This window comes from Eumetopias jubatus, unplaced genomic scaffold, assembly GCF_037043125.1.
Source record: "Eumetopias jubatus isolate StellerSeaLion01/CBP00866 unplaced genomic scaffold, mEumJub1_p1.0 scaffold_5, whole genome shotgun sequence".
Lineage (NCBI taxonomy): Eukaryota > Metazoa > Chordata > Mammalia > Carnivora > Otariidae > Eumetopias > Eumetopias jubatus.
In genome coordinates, this window is record NW_028274811.1 from 95,051,643 (window position 1) to 95,070,842 (window position 19,200).

Below are 19,200 nucleotides of genomic sequence, written 5' to 3' on the forward strand. Positions count from 1 at the left end.
TTAATCCTCTCAATATTTCCTCTAAATTAGACCTTAGGCTTTCCATTTCATAAAAGGATAAACAGAGGTCCAGAAAACTGAAGCAATTTGCCCGATGTTACATGCCCAAGTGTGGATGCCCAATTCCCACCGAGGTCTCTCTCCAGTAGCAAATGCCAAAGTTCAAGAAGATTCCTTGTATGGAGCTTGCTAACATTACACGGCCTTGACCCCTCTCCCCTCATCAGCCCACACATCACACCTTAAAACGGCATTAAATCTGCAAAGGTTGTTGCTTCCCATATTTGGATAAGGCTATATCTTTCTTTGACAAATTTTCAGCAACCATAGACATAGGTAGAAAGTATCATTGATTTTATGTAAACCCTGGAAGCTAAATTTTGCCCTCAGAGCAAATTAAAAAAGAGATGAAGGCCCTTTTGATGACTCTGGGGTGGAAATCCTTGAGAAGAAACCAGCATAACCTGGCCCAAATCCCAGGGAAAATAAGGCATTTCTAACATAGCTTCCCAGACAGTAAGAACTCGAGTAAAAAGGCTTATGCCCAGACCATAACAATCACATTAGTTCTCTGCATTTGCATTGCATTTTACAATCTGCTCTTTCGTAGACAGTGTTTATTTGATCCTCACGTAAATAGCGAAGTCTTACAGAGGAGGAAAGAGACTGTGAAAAGTTAAATGACGAGCCTACAGTCATACAGCTGAGCAAGAAGAACATCCAGGTCTCCTCAGTGCCACGGTGCTCACCAGCTCCTCTTTGCTTTGTAGCTTCCTTTCTTTCTCCTCCTCTCTTTCTGCCCTATCTTATTCCATGTCCCTTTGTCCCTTCCCCCAAGGTGCATGCAGCTCATCACCGGGAAATAGGTGCTGCAAGTAGAAAAAGTGGCTCTATGAGAGCTGCTTCCCTCCGGCTTTCTCAAGATCAGTGGTCTGTCTCTCTCCTGGCACCTCTATCTCTCTGAAGCATCTGCTCCTTTCTCCTCCCCACCAACTGTCTTCCTTCATTCGTCCGGCATTTCTGCTCTTTCGTACTTCAGCTTCCTTGGAGCGATTTCAAGAACTGACTCCTTGCAACCAGTCAACCTCAGCCCTCACCGAACAACCTCACACCTCTCCCTGGAAGCTCAGCTGCTTCTACTATGATACAGGCAGGGTGACAGGCTCTGGCTCTTATCACATCTCTTCATGCTGTCCCTTACTCCTGTTATTCCCTTTGTTGTAAAATAATGAAGGTTCATAAAAGGATGAAGGAAGACTTAAAACAACAACAACAACAACAACAACAACAAAAGGGAAGGGAAGATGAAAACAGTAAGACTCATCCCGAACAAATCAGTCTTATCTCCAGTAGGTGCTAAATGTATAGTGTAAAGAACAGGGTAATGTAGCAGCTCAGAGCACGGTCTTCAGAGCCAGGCAGGAGGAGATCTGAATGCCAGCCCATACTCTTGACTGCAGTGGAGCCTGACAAAGTGTTATCAACTCTGAGCTTCAATGTCCTCATCTATGAAATGGAGATCTGCACACCTATCTTGAGAGTCATTCATTCAACAGATACTTATTAAGCATCAGCTATGTATCAGGACTCTTCAATGTGCTGAGGATACACTGGTGAACTAGACAAAGCCCCCCTCTACACACACACACACGCAAACACACACACACACACACACACACACACACACAGAGGTCGCCAGCATTTGTTCAATCAAAAGAAGCAACTAGAGCAGAGTGATTCCTGAACTTTGCTTCACACCAGGGAGTTTTTTAAACTCCCCTTGCCCTGGTCATACTCCATACTGATTAGATTAGAATGTCTGGTGGTGGTAACCAGGCATCAGAATTTATTAAAGATCCCTAAGAGATTCTGATGTGCAAAGTTGGGAACTCATGGCATCAGCAGCGGATGCTGCCTAGACAGACTTCTGCTTCTGCCTCCTCACCTCCATTCTAACTGGACACTAGCACCTCACCCATTCCAGCCAGGGGCTGGGTGATCTCAGGCACAGCAGATACTTAAATTAGCAACTAAAAGGATAACTCTGATAAAAAGAAGAACAAGTAATCTGTGTTAACTCACTGGTTTCAATAAATGCGTTTGTTTCCTGTTCATATGGCATGAGGCAGCCAGTCAATCCTGTGAAAGTTAGGGAGTCTTCCCTGAAACAGCCTCTTCATTCAGCCTCTCTGCTGCTAAACTCTTGCTCAAACTTGGGGTGGGACTCAAGGCTTCTCAAAGATCTACAGAGTTTGTACATTAGCATCATGAACCATAAATTAGAGGACCTCTCTCCAAAGTATTTCCTGTTTATTGAGGAGACTCTAACCCCAAAAGGGGATCTGAGCTTATGGTGCTGAGAATCGAAAGTAGAGGATTTAAGAGGCTGCCACCTTAACCATTGTCACCATTATTATTTTTCTTTTTAAGCAGGCTCCATGCTGCGCAGGGTGCGAACTTATGACCCTGAGATCAGGACGCCAGCCGAGATCAGGAGTTGGATGCTTAACTGACTCAGCCACCCAGACGCCCCACCACTGTCACCATTAGAAGTGGATCAGGTTTGACCTATTTCCCTCCAGGTAGCAAAAGCTTCAGAGTTATTTAAAAAGAGGCACTGTTACCTTCACAGGAAACAAACAATAAATGTGCTTTCCTTGGTGTTCATGATCCTTGTACCATGTGGCCAGCCCAGGCCTTCAATTAAGACAGGGCTACATATTCAAGCAAAAGTGGACATTATCTCACCATGCTGGTGTTTATCGGATGACCAAAGGAAAAGAGATTTTTTTTTTTTTTTTTGTAGTGTAAACCAACCTGCAAAAGGATGGTTGTTTTATATTGACTTTTCATCAGGTTGTTGATGGATTCAAAAAGCCGTCTCATGGATTCTTCAAACTCCATCTGTTCTTTGCCTTCATAAAGCCTGAAAGAAGACACATCTGGGTCATTTCTCAAGCCTACAGGCAATACCTTTGAAAGTGTGTGCAGCCACAAACTTCATTTAAGATTAAGAGTGAGGGGTGGGAGACAGGGACTTCAGCGCCAGGGTGCTGAGCCAGCAGTGTTTCCGGCCATCATTCACTCACAGGAAAACCTCTGTCCACACACAGAACAGATACCCTCCCACTGACTCCTGCCTTTTTTTTAAACCCTGAAGAACCTCAAAGGAATGAAACTCGTCCAAGCTGAGGGGACATTCATAATTTCACCCTTCTGCAAGAATCAGAAGGGAGATTGTGGTCACCAGATTTCCAAAGTCTCTGGGAAGCATCAAGGAGAAATATTTTCAAGTCTACCGCCCTTCCACTCAGCCATTGCATGCTTGTCAGACAAATATGTACTTGCCTATTCCATGTCGGGGGCCACTGTGTACCCAGCCCTCTCATTTCAAGGAGCATGCCTATCACCTTAGGTGAAACTTTGTTCCTCTTTTTTATAAAGGCCCCATATTGTTACTGTCAAAAAGGCCAACATAACAGAAACACATTACTTTTAAAGTGAGACTCCTCATTAATCCTACCTCGAGATTAGGGATTATTAACATTTGGATGGATATTCTTGCAGAGATTTTCAAGGCCAGCAGGAATATATACATGCAACTTTTTATAGAAACCATCCCCTCATATAAAATTTGTCTCCAGGTTCCTAAGGCTTATGGCCCTCCTGGCCCGGCCTTGGAGTGTCGTTCAGCCCTAGGCCTCTCCAAACAAGGCTTTATCACCAACCGTGAAAAATCTTCAGGCTAATCTGTGGCATCCTGCACGAAATACAGAGAAGAGTGCTCCTGTCTTCAGTTCAGATAAAGAGTGTCTCCTGTCACTGCCCTCCACAGTCAGACGCCACTTGCTGCAGCTGTGGGGAAGGTGCTTTCCTTAGATAAAGCTGTCAGCGCTTTACGGGTCTGTTGGCCCCACCAACCACAGAAAGGGCGGTGCATCAAGCACTGTCTGCACTGAATTCGCACCCATCCCCTCACGCCTCTTTTCTCTTCGTTCTGCTTCTCTTCTATTGCCTTTCTCTGTCTTTAAACATGTGTCTGCTTATCTGCTTGTATTATTTACTCTCTGCCTCTCTTCTCTTTTTTCCTAACTGACCGCTTCCTAAAGCCCCCTGAAGTCAGAAGCTTAAGAGAAAGCCCGTACTGAATGTTCCAATCAATTACAAGGACCCAGTGATTGCTCTGACTTTCTGGGTTTCTATCTCAAGGTCATAGAGATAAGCTGTGAGAGGAGCCAAGAGTCCTGAAGCAGCTCTCTCTCCTTCTCCCTCCCTTGTGCCCTCTCCCCTCTCCTAAATTCCTCCCTTCTGAACCTTCTTGTCCTGTCAGCATAGAGATGTCAGCCATAGACAATGTGTTTTAGAGTCCATCAGCTCTGGGTCTCCAACCTCCCCTTTTCAACCTTATTAATGACAGCAGATGTTATTGCGTACTGCTCGGCCCCAGGCACTGTCTGCATACGTATTAAATCACTTACCCTCACAACCACACTATGGTGGGCCCTATCATTATCCCCATTTTACAGACTGATCAAACTCAAGCAACATGCCCAAGGACTCCACATCCGGAAGTGTTAGAGCCACTCATATCTGGCCATTTGGCTCCTGGGCCCACCCTCTCGATCACTTTGTACAGCACTTTGCTCCATGCTTTACTGCCCCTCTTCATTCCCACAAGCCCTGGTTCCTCATCTACAAAACTTAGGCCATAACAGCACTGTGCCCAAGTACTGTGAAGAGACCAGCTCACACGTGAAGTGCTCGGCATATGCCTTGTGCCAGCAAATGTTAACTGTCGTTTTGTTGGTAATTATAGGAATATTACTATCATTCCCACTTCAGAGATAAGGACACAGAAAACTCCCAAGAGGTTGAAACTTGCCCAAATCCCATCAAAGTTCAAACTATGAGACCAGATCTGGTAGAGAGGAAGGCAGGATTCTAATTCAAAGTGGTGGTGGTTTCCCCAAGAGATGACATTGTTTAGTTTTTCTTTGTGCCCAAAGCTAAGCTAATGGATGGTGCATCCCCCAAGCCTTTTGCCTTGAAATCTGTTACTCTTTCCACTAGCCACAGCTGCCTGAAAACGTCTACTAACCGATCTCACAATCCCTATTATGGTCTATAGTGTTTCCCACTCACATTTAACACCCAGACATGGCTGCCCATGGTAGAGTCATCATTTTTTTTTTATTTTTTTTATTATTTACATGCATATGGACCTTCTCTGTAAGGCATACTTATTAGTGTATTTGCATGGGGAAGAGGGTAGGATTCCCACCTGGTCCTCTTCTTGGGAACCACTTGTGCAGCCTACAAGAATGGCCTTCAGCAGCTTTTTCCTATTGTTTGACCCTACCCACCCCCCACCTTCCATAACTGAATGGTCTTTTGGTGGCTCTCTCCCTGGAATTCGTATTTTTTTAACACAGAAACATAAAAATGGGCTTTATTGGGGTTCATCTTAAGGGCAGCACTCCAGGGGAATGTTCATGAACTCCTGATGAAGAGATCCCTGAGGTTGCCCTGGTTCCCACCCTCTCTGTGTGATTTTTTTTAACTCTTTTTGGATTGTATGAGCTACACAAATATCTTTCCAATAAATTCCTTTTTCTCTTAAACTAGCTCTGGTTGGATTTGTTGCAACCCTGTCTGGTCAGAGCTCTGCAGGTTGGGGTGGGTTTCTTCGTGCTGCCCCCTGGAGTTCTAAACCAAGAACTATGGCGAAGGCCAGTGAACATCTGGTCCATGCTTCCCATTATACAGAAGAAACCGAGGGCCAGAGTGGGCAAGTGACTTGGCTTCACTGCCATCTTCTAAATGTTATTTGACTGAGGTAGGAAAGAAAAGAGATATTTAGGCTATGAGACCAAGTCCAGGCTATGCACTCAACTTTAAACGTTATAAGAAACTGAATTTAATTTCTACCACTAAGAAAAATCTGATTTGCTCTAGGTCACAGACTGTGCCAGTACTATAGCTTGAACCAGAACTTGGCACTCTTCTCCTTCTGTGCTCTGAGACTCTAACAGGGGAGGGCAGAAGACATGGATCCCAGGAGGCCAAGCTCAGGGACATCCACCTCAGTGGGGATCCAAACTGCTCCCTGTTATTCATGTCACAAGTGAGGTACCTAAACATCACACTCTAGTCCAGGGAAGGAAAAATATTCTACACCTGCCTAAGTTTCATCAAAGATTGAAAAACCAATTCTGTAGGGAAATGCCTTGCATTTAACAGTGACTACATCATTAAGCAAAGTTGTTGCAGTCTTACTTAGCAAATGTGCGTGTGGTCGTGTGTGTGTGTGTGTGTGTGTGTGTGTGTGTGTGCGCGTGAGAGAGAGAGAGAGAGAGAATTTTTAAGCCTGGGGTTTTACTTGGTGGAAATGGGGAGAAGAGCTGGAGAAAATGAATGCAGCCGGGCAGGAGAAGTGGTGCAAACAGCTATTTAGTGTACAGGGCTTTGCTCTCTAGCCAGACTCCTCCGTATACTGACTGCGCAGCCTTGAACTCTTTACCTTCCTTACTGACAAAATGGAGATATAATGCTCACTCAAAGGGTGATTTTGAGGTAGGAAAAAGTGAGATAATGTCTTTCAAGTGTTTAATATTATAGCTGGCACCTAATAAGTGTTAAGTAAATATCAGCTACTATTCTTATTGTCATTGTCGGTTCCCAAGCACAGAAGTGATCATACTGGGAGGCTCTCTTATCTGAGCACATATAAATAAAAGGAGTATTTCCAGGAAGGAGTGACTAAGGCAAATAAAATACATAAGGGTTTTAGATTACATGCAAGAAATAAACTGATGATGGGGGCCATTCAGCACTGTAGGGCCTCTCCTGAGAAGCTGGAAGAGAAAAGAAAAAAAAAAATGCTTCATCTATCTGCAAGGCTTTAAGTGTGGCCTTGAAGTCAAGGGCACAGCAGATGTGGTTTCAAGGTCCTTTTTTAGCACTTGGTCTCTTATAGCTTCAGGAGGGAAACATTTTTTTTGGCTTCAGCACGCCTAGAAAGATGCTTCAGAAACCAGCTGATCCTGCCAGGGAAGGAATTACTGAAGGGCCTGAAGGCCCTGACCACAAGGAAAACTGGAACAACCTGCGAGGCGCTGTTCTGGGGCCTGGGAGCCCAAGCACGGCAAGCACGCCAGCTCCCAGGGCTTGGATAAATATAGCGATGCTCTGCTTGCATGTGATTCATTAAGGAGACACTGTGCACAGCTGAGCACTCACTAAATGCAAATGGAGCCCCATATGGCGAGTACAATGCTTTGCGCCTCCTCTTCCATGCAGGTACATAAAGCCCCAGCCTAAAATGGAGATGCCAACCTCAGGCCAGCAGCCCAAGGGAGCAGAGTCTAACCAAGGCATCCTCCGGCTTGGAAAGATAGCGGGAAGATTCACTTTAGAATCCAGGGGTGGTGGGTTTCCAGGCACACCAGGCCCATTTTGTTTTCTATGCCTTGGCCACTTCCAGCTCCTCTGAGCCACATTCACAGGCATCCTCTGATTTCTTCCCTACCTCTTTAAGGCAATACAGAAATTTAGGTAAGACTGTGTGGGTTCCAAACTCTGCTCTGACACTTACCATTTGGGTGGCTTTGGCTAAGTTTCTTAGTCCCTCTATGGCTCAGTTTTCTCATTAGTAAAATGATATTAGCCCCAAAAGGTGATCCTACAAGCAAATAATGCATGCAAAGCAACCAGCACAGTGCCTAGCACATAGTAAACACTAAATAAATGCTAACTATTGTTATATAGTACCATAATTTTCTTCTAGAGCTTCATAAGCATTTTGAAGGGAAAAAAACCCAGCATCTTCATAAAGACAAATACAATTTGTTGGGCACCTACTGCGTGCCAGGCACTGCAGGGTCGATAAATATGAGTAAGGCCAGTCCCCATTCCCAGAGAAATCATGAGGCAGGCCAGCAGGTAAATTATGTGTTGCCACATAGTGAGAAAAGTTGGATAATAAAAGTTTAATATTAATTGAGCACTTCCTAAGGGTCAGGCACTGCACTAAATTTGTCACATGGGTTAGTTCCCTTGGTACAGACTATTATCATTCATATTTTACATATGAGAAAAAGGAAAAGACATTAAAGAGGCACGAACCAAAGGAACAGAAGAGCAAAGGAGGGAACAAGGGCTCTAGTGGGCACTGACCACAGTGACTGCCTACCTGGTGGCACCTCTCTGCCCTCAGCAGCCCCCCCATCCCACCCCCACAGTTTGTCCTGCTCTCCTTGCTTCCTCCCCAGCAGTCCCATAAACACCCTGCAGGGTTAGGCCTGAGCCCCAGCTTTCCTTTGTCTCCCTCACCTGGTCACATCTTCACCTAAATTTGCTCTTAGCGAGACACATACCTGACTCATTTCACAAGTGCCTGGGAGCAAGGCCAGATTAATCGGAAGATTTTAAAAATAAAAAATCTATTTTAAATGCCTCTATGATCTGACAAAATTACTCAACAATAAGGTCATGCTATACCATTCTGCTACTTTGCCACACAAGTCAAGAGATACCCCCAAATGTGATGCCAGGCACTGGAGGAACACTATGGAGGGGAGGTCACTTATCTAGTGAATTTCCTTAAAGAATGCTGTGCCCTCCTCACAACTTTAAAGCAGACTATCACAGTGCCTGAGGGCTCCCTGTGTGAATACTTCATTCTTCACCATCACCACTTGCCTGCTTGCCTCCATGGAGTAGAAGCTCCATGCAGGCAGAGTCGAGGCTATCTCGGTCATCATATCCCCACGTCTATGTAGCAATAGGCCTGGAGCACCAAAAGGGAGTTTAAACAAATGCATCAACTAATGATAAAGTATTAAATGAATGAACTTCAGCACCTTCAATGTAGCTGTACAGAAATATGAATCGAGAACTCATAGCAGTTCAGCTAGCTCTAATGGTATCTGAACTAGATAGTATTAATAGTCATCTTCAGCTATGCAGCCTTATTATTCTTCCCTTGGCTACCAAGACTACTACTACCAATAGCTGCTACTTACTAAGCCTTTGCTATGTACCAGGCACGATGATAACCACACAAAGTCACCCAACTTGTAAAAGGCAGAGTGAGAATTTAAGCCTGAGCGTCTGGTTCTGAATTTCACCCTTAACTGCGAGGCAATACCACCTCCAGAGAACAAAGCAAAGTAATAGCCAATTGCCAGGAACTGGAACAAGTCAGGGTGAGTAGGAAAGCATCATTTGCCCAGGGGATGATGTTACAGGATTGTCCAGGGAAGCTAAGTGGTTGGCTCTAACCTTTTTCTGTTCAAGCTCTAAATCCAAGGTGACGGCTGGTTTTCCTATCCTCAAGCCAATAATTTGCTCTATTAGAGTAGGTGTAAATTAGTGACTTTACAAAAAGAACCATTAAGCCATTCGTGGTTTCAGAAGAGTGATTACTTGGAAAAATCACAACATTCAAAGACCAAACCTGCCTGCCTCTCTGCCTCTCTCTCCCCCCCTCTCTCCCTCTCTCTCTCCCCTTCTTTCTCTCTCTCCTTCTCCCCTCCCCCTTCTGTCTTTCTCACACCTTACTCCAACTTGGGATGAAGAATAATTGTCTGAAAATCATCCTTGCATTTACTGATCCTATTTACAGAAAGAAACACTTGAGTGCACTCAGCAGGCACTTTTAAGTCAAAGCAACAGGGCTGGCAAGGATTCATGAATGAGAGGGCCCTCTTCCTGATTCACCCCTTTCCTGCATGGTCATTGTCACCATCCCAACCCCTTCCCCCAACACGAAAGTCTAGAAACCCAAAAGGAATCCAGAATTGCAGATTAAGACAAAGAATTTTGATCCAGTGAATCTAGATGGAGCTGTCCAGCTCGACAGTGACCAGAGAAATTCTCTTTTGAAGGGTAACAAAGTTGAAACATAAGGCATTATTCTGTTAGAAGAGAAAGAGTAGAGCCAAGTTTGAAAGGGACCATGCAAGGAAGGACTAGTATAACTACAATGTTGCCTGTGTGAATTGTCAAGTAGCCTGGTGGCCCAGAGAACTCCATGAAGACCTCATTTAATTGAGAGAAGCAGTCAAGAGGCAGAGGGCTCAGATCAGTTCCTGGTGTCAACCCTTTTGTCAATGACAGATTTATTTCTCCTCTAAATGTTACTTTTCCAGAGTCTGACTTTGAAGAGGAATCCCCCCTTAGGGCAAACTGCAAAGAAGTTTCAGTAAACAGTCTTCCTCCTATAAATCACCCCAGGGAAGAATGATTTACAGATGAGAGGAGAAAAGACAAACTCAACATGTGGGGGTCCTGTTTTGAAAAATGTCTAGGATGAACATACAGAAATTAATGCTGTCACTGAAGAAAAACTGCCTCAGGTGGAAGCATAAACAGCCTAAACAAAAAAATAGAAGTTAACAACATGGAAGAAATGAAAGAAAACAATCCATCCAAAACATTCACTTTACTTTAAAATACGGCAACCCTGTGCAATAAATTAATAGTAAGTAGGTAATAAGACGCAGGCAAAAGCCTTGAAAAGAACTCTAAGTTATGAATAGAGTGTGATGTGTGCCCCAGCCATCCTTCATTCTACTGAGAGGAGCTGCAGCCTTTATGTAATTTGGCAAGAGAACTCAGTTGCATAATTCTGCACTTAAGTAAATTTCTCCATTAGCATGAAAAATGGTATTCAGGGTTTTTCTCTCAATATAATTAGAAATTGAGTGCTCCCAAAACAATGCTCCTAAACAGAAACACACACACACACACACACACACACACACACACACACACATTCCCTCCCACTGCCCCCCCCAACCACGGTTCCAAGACATATAAAGAAAAATATAGATTGCATCATTTACTTGAAAGAGAAGCTAATATTCAGTTGAGTCTTTCTAGCATTTTCTTTTTAGGCCCAGTTGCTCTAAAAGTTCAGGTACTGAGAAGAAATTAGGTTTGACTGCTTCTCTGACCATTTCTTCCTTCAGTTTTTTAGTGACCTAGGAAGTGTCCATAATATCTTAAATGATAACAGAAAAAATTAAGTTATAGAATGATTACATACACACATAGACACATACACACCCCTAGTAAAAATCTGGAAATCTATATGCAAATTGATAATTTTATTACCTCTTAGAAAAGAGATTGTGTATGTCAACAGTTCCCTTATACAATTCTATGTTATATTATGATTTTTTAAACAAGTAAATGTTACATTTAATTTTCAAAAAAGATATCTACTCTTCCTCTGGGGTGAATGTTGCTTGCCTTCCAGCTCCTTTCTACAATAATCTTTTTCCCCAAAGTCTTTCCTGAATTCTCTTGTTCTCATCAAGGGAAGTAGGGCTGCAGCCAGGGGATCTAGCTCAAGGTCAGACAACTAGAGGCAATTTTCCCTCTACAATTACAGAATCTAAATGCTGATTTTTCACCTACCTCCTCGTTCCTGGCATGGACTGCAGCTAGAGAGACAACTGCCCAAGAAATGTCAAGTTATTATTACTCTAAACTGTGGTCATGCCAGGAGCATCTGAACTTTGTCCTTGCACTCTTGTGGCTTCCTGAGAAGGATAATGAACCCCAGGGTTTTGTGCTCTGTTCCACTAAGAGCCTTGACATTTGGTATGTGGAGTTAAATAGAATTTTTAACATTTTCCTTACTAATGGTGCTGGGTTTTAAAATACATATGCAGTAAAACTCTTTGTTTTGAAATCTGGGAACACCTCAGGAAGAGTGAAGTTCAAATGTGTCACGTTTTTCATTACTGAAGACCTCATTTGAGTAGTACAATGGCTGAGAGCAAGGCAAGCCACCAGCAGAGAGCAGTGTGACAGAAAGAGCAGTGGTGTGGGTCTGAGGACTGAGTTCTAAACCAGATTCCAGCTTTAGTGTGTGTTGTGACCGTTAGCAGGTTGCTTTGCTCTGGGTGCTGGTTCCCTCATCAATAAGTAGACTACATTACCACTGGGGGAAAGCTCCAGGATTCTTCATGGGCTTCTGTGGTCAAAAAGTCAGATAGGGCATGCCAATCATCCAAGACCCAGCCTGCTCACCCTGCAGAGTTCACCAGCACTGCATAGGGCCCCATAGGCACCCTGGGGTAGGTAGTCATGGGTCTTGATGGATCTCTTCACCTGCCAGCTCTCAGTCACTCATCAAGCCCCATTGATTCCACCTCCCAAAGCCATTTTCTCCCAGTTTTATTGAGATATAATTGACATATAACATTGTGTAAGTTTAAGTTGTAGAACATAACAGCTTGATACATGTATATATTGCAAAATGATTGCCACAGTGCGTTAGTTGACACATCTATCACCTCACATAATTACAACTGTGTAAGACCTACTTCCCTAGAAACATTCAAGTATGTAATATGGTATTGTTAACTAGAGTGACTAAAGCCATTTGCTACCCTCCATCTTTATGGTCACCACCTTCATCCAAGGCCCCAGCACATCTAACCTGTAGGGCTTTCTGAACCCACCTCTCTTCCTTCACTCAGAACCCCTTTCAATCCATTTTCTACACAACGGTCTGAGGGAGCATTTTAAAAACAAAAGTGTCATATCATTCTCTGTTCAAAATCCTGTAATAGCTCCCCATTTTCTTCAGAATAATGTCCAGATGCCATGGCCTGACCTTCAAGGACTTGGAGATCTACCCCTTCCTATCCCTCCAGGGGATCTCCTACTACTCCATCCATCTGTCACTGAATTCCAGCCACCTTGGCCTTTCTACAGCTCGATTGAGTCAAGCTCCCTACTATCTCAGGGACCTCCTTCCAGCTTTATTTTCACCAGTTACACCCTCCTTCTCTTCCCTTGCAATTCCTACTCATCATTCAGGTCACAGCTTAGATGGCACTTCCTCCAGGATGTGGGCACTTCTTCCGCCACATGGCTCTCTGACCCCATGATGAGATTTGACCTCCTTATTCCAAGCCTTTAGGGCACCTCAAAAACCTCTCCTACTTTCACATGCACCCATGACACTATCTGATCTGCTTACTGACTAAATGACTTTCCCAGCTAGACTCTAAAATCCCATGAAAACTAGGTCTGAGTCTGTCCAATTGATTGTAGTATTTCCAGTGCCTAGCAGAGTTGTCTACTGGCTACTTAATAAATACTTGTTTGATAAACACTTGATTGCCAATGCAAACTAAACCTCTACCATTAGACAAATATTTCAACTAGATAGAAACTTTAATTATCAACTCAAGGGCTTAAAACAAGAACCAAGTTGTAGAGCCCAGCATGCATGAAACATGTGTTGGTGCTGAATATAAAGAAGAATAAATGCTGAGTGAAAGGCCTTTCAGAAGTTGTAGACCCTAAGGGCAATTCCAAAAAGAGTCGAGAGACATCTGTGTCATGAAAAGCTGTTTACCATCTCTAGATTTCCAGATCCTGAGATGACCTGTCAGTTAGTTAGAACAGCAACTGCAATACATATTTGGGTGTCAATTTTTATTTCTGTTATAAATTCCTTCATAGCATAGTGACTGGAAGATAGTAGGTCAACAAATGTGTGTGTGTGTGTGTGTGTGTGTGTGTGTGTGTGATCATACGTGAAAGACAAAATACATGGGCAATAAGAATCTGAAGAGATTTGACTTAGTTTGCAAATACAGGGCTAGGTTCCCCAAGGAACCAACGCTTTAGGTGACCCAGGAAAAGAGTAAGAGAGTGGTGCCTGGGTGGCTCAATCGTTAAGCATCTGCCTTCGGCTCAGGTCATGGTCCCAGGGTCCTGGGATTGAGCCCCGCATCAGGCTCCCTCCTCAGTGGGAAGCCTGCTTCTCCCTCTCCCACTCCCCCTGCTTGTGTTCCCTCTCTCTTTGTGTCTCTCTCTGTCACATAAATAAATAAAATCTTTTAAAAATGGAAAAAAAAAAAAGAAAAGAGTAAGAGAAAACTGGAAGAGAAAGAGGGGGAAGGGCATTTCACTTCCAGGAAAGCAACCACACAGGTCTTATAGCAGAAGAGAGCCAAATGGGTCAGAGGGACTGAATGAAGACGCCAGAATCTAGAGTGGGGGAAATCTGGGTGAGTCAGGTGAAAGGAGACAGGTGGGGAGCAGAGGCCAGCCCCCACAGACCCTTGCAGGTCATGTGCAGTTTTATCTTCATCCTCAGAGCAATGAGGACAAATTGGAGGATTTCAAGAAGGTGAGGACCCAGATCAGGTTTGAACTGTGGAAAGATCATTCTAACTGCAGTAAAATTTAAAGACTTCCATTTCCAACAGTGTGGTATGGTGGACAAGATGCCCTGGAAAACCACTCAGTAAAAATGACTACCAAAGCTGGATTTTCCAAAATGAGTTGGTAAACTATCAGAAAAGTAAAGAAACCACAGAGGAGAAACACCAAGCAAAAGGGAGATTCTGAGTACTTGCAGAGCAATAAAATCAGCTTTGGCCCCCAAGGCATTTGCTCAACCTTAATGTCCTTAAACTTCCATTTATGTGGCTGCTTAGGGAATGGAAGGAGTGAGATCAATCCTAGGGCCTGCTTCTTGGAGACCCTTGCATAAAGCTGGTATCCCAAATTGTTCTGCCTTCTTATAAAGGAGGGTGAGAAGTAAATCTATTGCATAAAAGGGAGCAGTGAAGAAACTACCCACTCCTCAGTGCTGGATGGAAAAGGAAAACACATTTCCATTGAGATTTCTGAACCAGGAGCCAGTCCTCACCTGGATTTTCTTTTGTTCATGTTTTTGTTTGTTTGTTTTTGTTTTTCCATAATCATGTTCCTTGCCTGGATCCACAAACAGAAATTTTAACTTAAAGGGTTCTCTGGTTGTTAGTGCCCCCATTTTCTTTGGAGGAAAATAAAAACTTTATTTCAAAACTAAAAATATATAACAACGGATAAGGTTCTAAAGAAAGTTAGCTTTAAAAAAATAATGACAAAATGCCCAGGAATCATGATCACCCAAAATGGAGACAGCAAAATCAGACCCACAAAGACTCACCCTACTGAAATTATAAAAAATTATAATTCAAAGAGTATAAAATCTCATACTTAATATGCCTCAAAATAGAAAAAGGATGCTTTAAAATATAATTAAGAAACAAAAATTATAAGAATGAAAAATTATATTTGAGTAAGAACTAATGGAATCTCTGAAAATAGTCCAATAATCAAAATTAAAAACTCAGTCAATGAGTTAAATGGCCTATTAGACATAGCTAAGAGAGAAATTAGTGAACTGAAAAACAAATTCAAAGAAATTAGCTAGAATGAACCCCCCAAAACAAACAAAAAAAGATAGAAATAATAAGAGTTTATGAGACATGGAGAATATGAGTTCTAACATACCTTAGTTGACATTTCAGAAAAATAATAGAATATATGGGAAAAATGCAAATATTAAAAAGAATAATTGGGGCACCTGGATGGTGCAGTTGGTTAAGCATCCAACTCTTGGTTTCCACTCAGGTGATCTCAGGTAGTGAGATTGGGCCCCACGTCAGGCTCTGTGCTCAACATGGAATCTGCTTAAAATTCTCTTTCCCTCTCCCACTGCCCCTCCTGCCCACATGCAAGCTCTCTCTCTCTCTCTAAAATAAATAATTCTTAAAAAAAAAAAAAAAGAAGAAGAATGAGTGAGAATGTTTTTTTGGGGGAGGAGGCGGAAACTGGTATTAAAAATATCACACTTGATCTTAGCCAAAAGGCCGAGAAGCAATGGTATTAAAAATATCAAACTCCAGATTCAGGAAAACAAACTTCTAGCTGTATAAACAAACTCATTCTTAAGTAAATCATGGTGAAAGTGCAGAACATCAAAGACAGAGAGGTGATCTTAAAAGCCACCAGAGAGAAGAGAACAGAATGCCAATAAAGGAGCAACAGTATTACTGACAGCTAACCTTAATAGGTGATCATAATAATAAAAAAAAAAAAAAGGCAGCTAAAGGTCTATATACAGGAAAACTTCTTTCCAGCTTTCAGAATAAACTCAGAGTAATTAAACTTGAGAGAATTTACCAGTAAAATTTGCTAGGGTTAATTATAAAAGATTTACTTCAAGAAGAAGGAAAACAAATATGGAAGGTCAAAGGTGACACAAGGAGTCACAACCTTTTTAAAATTGTGATAAAAAACATATAACATAAAACGTACCATCCTATTTTTAAGTATACAGTATAATAGTGTTGATGAACTTTTGTTGGTAAAAACATAAACAGATACTGACTGTTTAAAACAACAATAATGTATAATTTGTGGATTATCAAAAAGCTAAACTAAAATCCTGCACAATCTTAGTACAATACTTAAGAGGGAGGTGACAGTGTCTTCTAAAATCCTTCTATTACTCAGGAGGACTATAAAGATATTAACTTGAGATTTGATTAAGTATGCATGATAGAATACCTAGATAGCCACTAATTGAATTGGATATAAAATGTAAGTTTCAAATTAGTAAAGAGTAAAAAAGCAAATGAGAAAATTGAAAACAATTCAAAAGGAGAAAAGAAAAAAGAAAACGGACAGAAAAATCAGAATGGTGGGGAGGGTTCCCAGCTAAGATGGTAGAAATAAATTCAAAACATCAGTGATCACACTAAAATCTAATACAGCTTTATGAGAACATTGTTATCAAATTAGTAATAGGAAGGGACTTCCTAAAACTGATAAAAAGCCATCTAGTTTTTTTAAAGCCAATACATAATATATACCACTATTTTAATTTAACACTGACCTAGAATCCTAGCCAATGCAGTCAAATAGGGAGAAAAAGAACTAGGGTTAGAAAGGGAGAAACAAAACTTCCCACACTTACAGATGTTTTAAGGATCTACTTAGGAAATTCAAAAGACTCCAAAGCGAATAGATGATAGGAGCACAAGGACTGAAGCAACCCGACCATTAGAGAAAGTAACACAGTAGGGTAGGTGTGAGATGATGAGAACTTTGATTAGGAAGTTGGTAGGGAAACTGGAAAGACGTGGATGAATTTGAGAGACATTTTAGAAAAGGAAAGGTTGAGATTTGAATGTAGATTATGTGGGAAGAAACAAAAAATGAGGTGTCACAAAAATCTTATTTCTTTTGCCTTGAGCAACATGCTGGATTGTAGATCAGTGTGACAAGGGACATCATGAGTTTGGTTCTGGATACGCTAACTTTGAATTGCCTTTGAGATATGAAGGAGGGAGACAGCAAGGAAATGACTGGACAGAGAAATGTGGAACTCAGTGAAAAGGTCAGGCTGGATTTCTGGGTTATCTGCATAGCAATGGGAACTGATTTGGATTCATTCACCTAGGAAAGGGAATTGAGTAAAAGGAGGTGCAGGCCAATCGTCAGGACCTCTGAAGAGTCTGAGAAATATGAGGAATACAAACAGAGTTCTGTGTTGTAGAAGCCAAGACAAGAGCATTTCGGAAGAGACAGGTCAGCAGCAATAAAATGCTATGGCTCATGCTACTTGGGATATCCTTAATTGTTGACATAATAGTATTATCTGTGGCTTATTCATGAAATATATTTGATTATGGGAAAGCTCTTCATTTTTATCACCCCTGTAGTACCGAAGACCAGTGGCTCTTCCCTCCCCCCAGAATGCCCGTCTGATAGAAAATCAGGAAGTAATAATTAAGGATACCATTTAGCTCAGCAAATTCTGATTTGGAAGAACATCCCTCTGAGAAGAAAGTTTACCTGTACATGAGTATGCATCTGTACATAGTGCACTTCGATGATCAAATTGGACGACTTTATATTATCTGCTACATTGGGTAATATGGGTCTTTAGACTCATACATTAACTGATGACTGAGAAGGGACTATAATCATGCACTTTAAAAAATTATCTAAAATTGCAAACAAAAAATTCATAGTGGCTGAAACATATATGGCTTTAAAAAGTTGTAAATGTTGTGATTGTGAGACAATGATGCTTAGCAGAGTTGAGAGACTGCAGGAGAAACTAAAGGGGCTCCTCAGTGATCTGAAGAGAACGGGCCGTGTCTGTCCCCAGTCTAATTAGAGAGTGGGCAGCAACTATCACGCGTGTCTTATAGGAGGCAGTGAAAGAGGCTAGTGGGAATATAAAACACATACATTTTAATTTTAAATACAGAATTATTATAGTCCAAAAAACAAAGGCTTTGCAGGACAATATGCACTCTGTTTGAACTCAGAGCCCTTCAGGGGCTGCATAGGTAACAGGAGTGAACAATTCTATCCCTTCCCAATGAGCTGTTCAATTTAGGTACCACTACTCAGTCACAGCCCACTGTACGGCCACCTCTAAATGCAGCCTCAGTGTCCTCATCAACACAAGCCCAGGCAGCCACCACCAACCCATCCTGGTGACACACGACACCAACCTTCCTCACCAGCTGAGTGTCCATGCACTATCTGGAATGCTAGCATTTCAGGTGAAATGCCTACAGAGGCCTTGACTACACACTGAGAATAAATCCTGCGGGGCAGGCTCTGCAGTTCTCTCCACAACCACCTTCCTCCTATTCTCCCTTTTGTTCACTATCCTTCAGCCACGCTAGTCTTCTCTAACTTTCCAGAAAACTTCAAGCTCTTTCTTATTCAAGAGCACTTGCTTAGAGTTTTCCTCCATGAAGGACCCTTCCCTCCCTTGTGCGTCTGGTTCATTAGCATCCTTCATATCTCAGATGAAATGTCACTTCTTCAGAATCCACATTCTTCAGAATCCACACAATGAATAACACTATGAGGTAATCCCAACATTACATGAAGTAACTAAGGCAGAGGTTAGGTCATTTGCCCAAGGTTACACAGGTAGTTGGTCACTGGGATTCTTCACCACTACACTGTACCATCTATCTCAATTACTTGCTTATTTCCCTTCCTGGAATTTATTATGGTTTGCAACTACTTGGTGTATTTGTGTGTGTGTGTGTGTGTGTGTGTGTGTGTGTGTGTGTGTGTGTGTGTCTTCCCCTGTACTATATAAGGGCAGAATGAGGACTGTGCTACATCTGTCTTGTTCATTGCAATAAGCCAGGATAGAACTTGGCCAAATAGTAAGGCTCAAAAATATTTATTTAATGAATCAATGAACTGGATTGAATTGAATTAATGTATCTTTGCAGTCAGCTGCATTCGGAGAGTAGATCTGAGAGACAGACAGACTAGTTTGGAGACCTGAAGGGCAGTGACCATATATGCCTCATAATTAAGTCCTCTTTAATTTTCCATCCACCCCAAAGACAA

General features: G+C 42.2%; 1 protein-coding gene across 1 annotated transcript in view; it reads right to left on the reverse strand.

The window, feature by feature from the left end:
- Positions 1-19,200, reverse strand: part of DOCK2 (dedicator of cytokinesis 2) — a 407,203-nt gene that overhangs the window by 300,888 nt on the left and 87,115 nt on the right. The window contains exon 23 of the mRNA XM_028102762.2: positions 2,818-2,926. Within this exon, the coding sequence (XP_027958563.2) occupies positions 2,818-2,926 (109 nt within the window). The remainder of the gene's footprint in view (positions 1-2,817; positions 2,927-19,200) is intronic.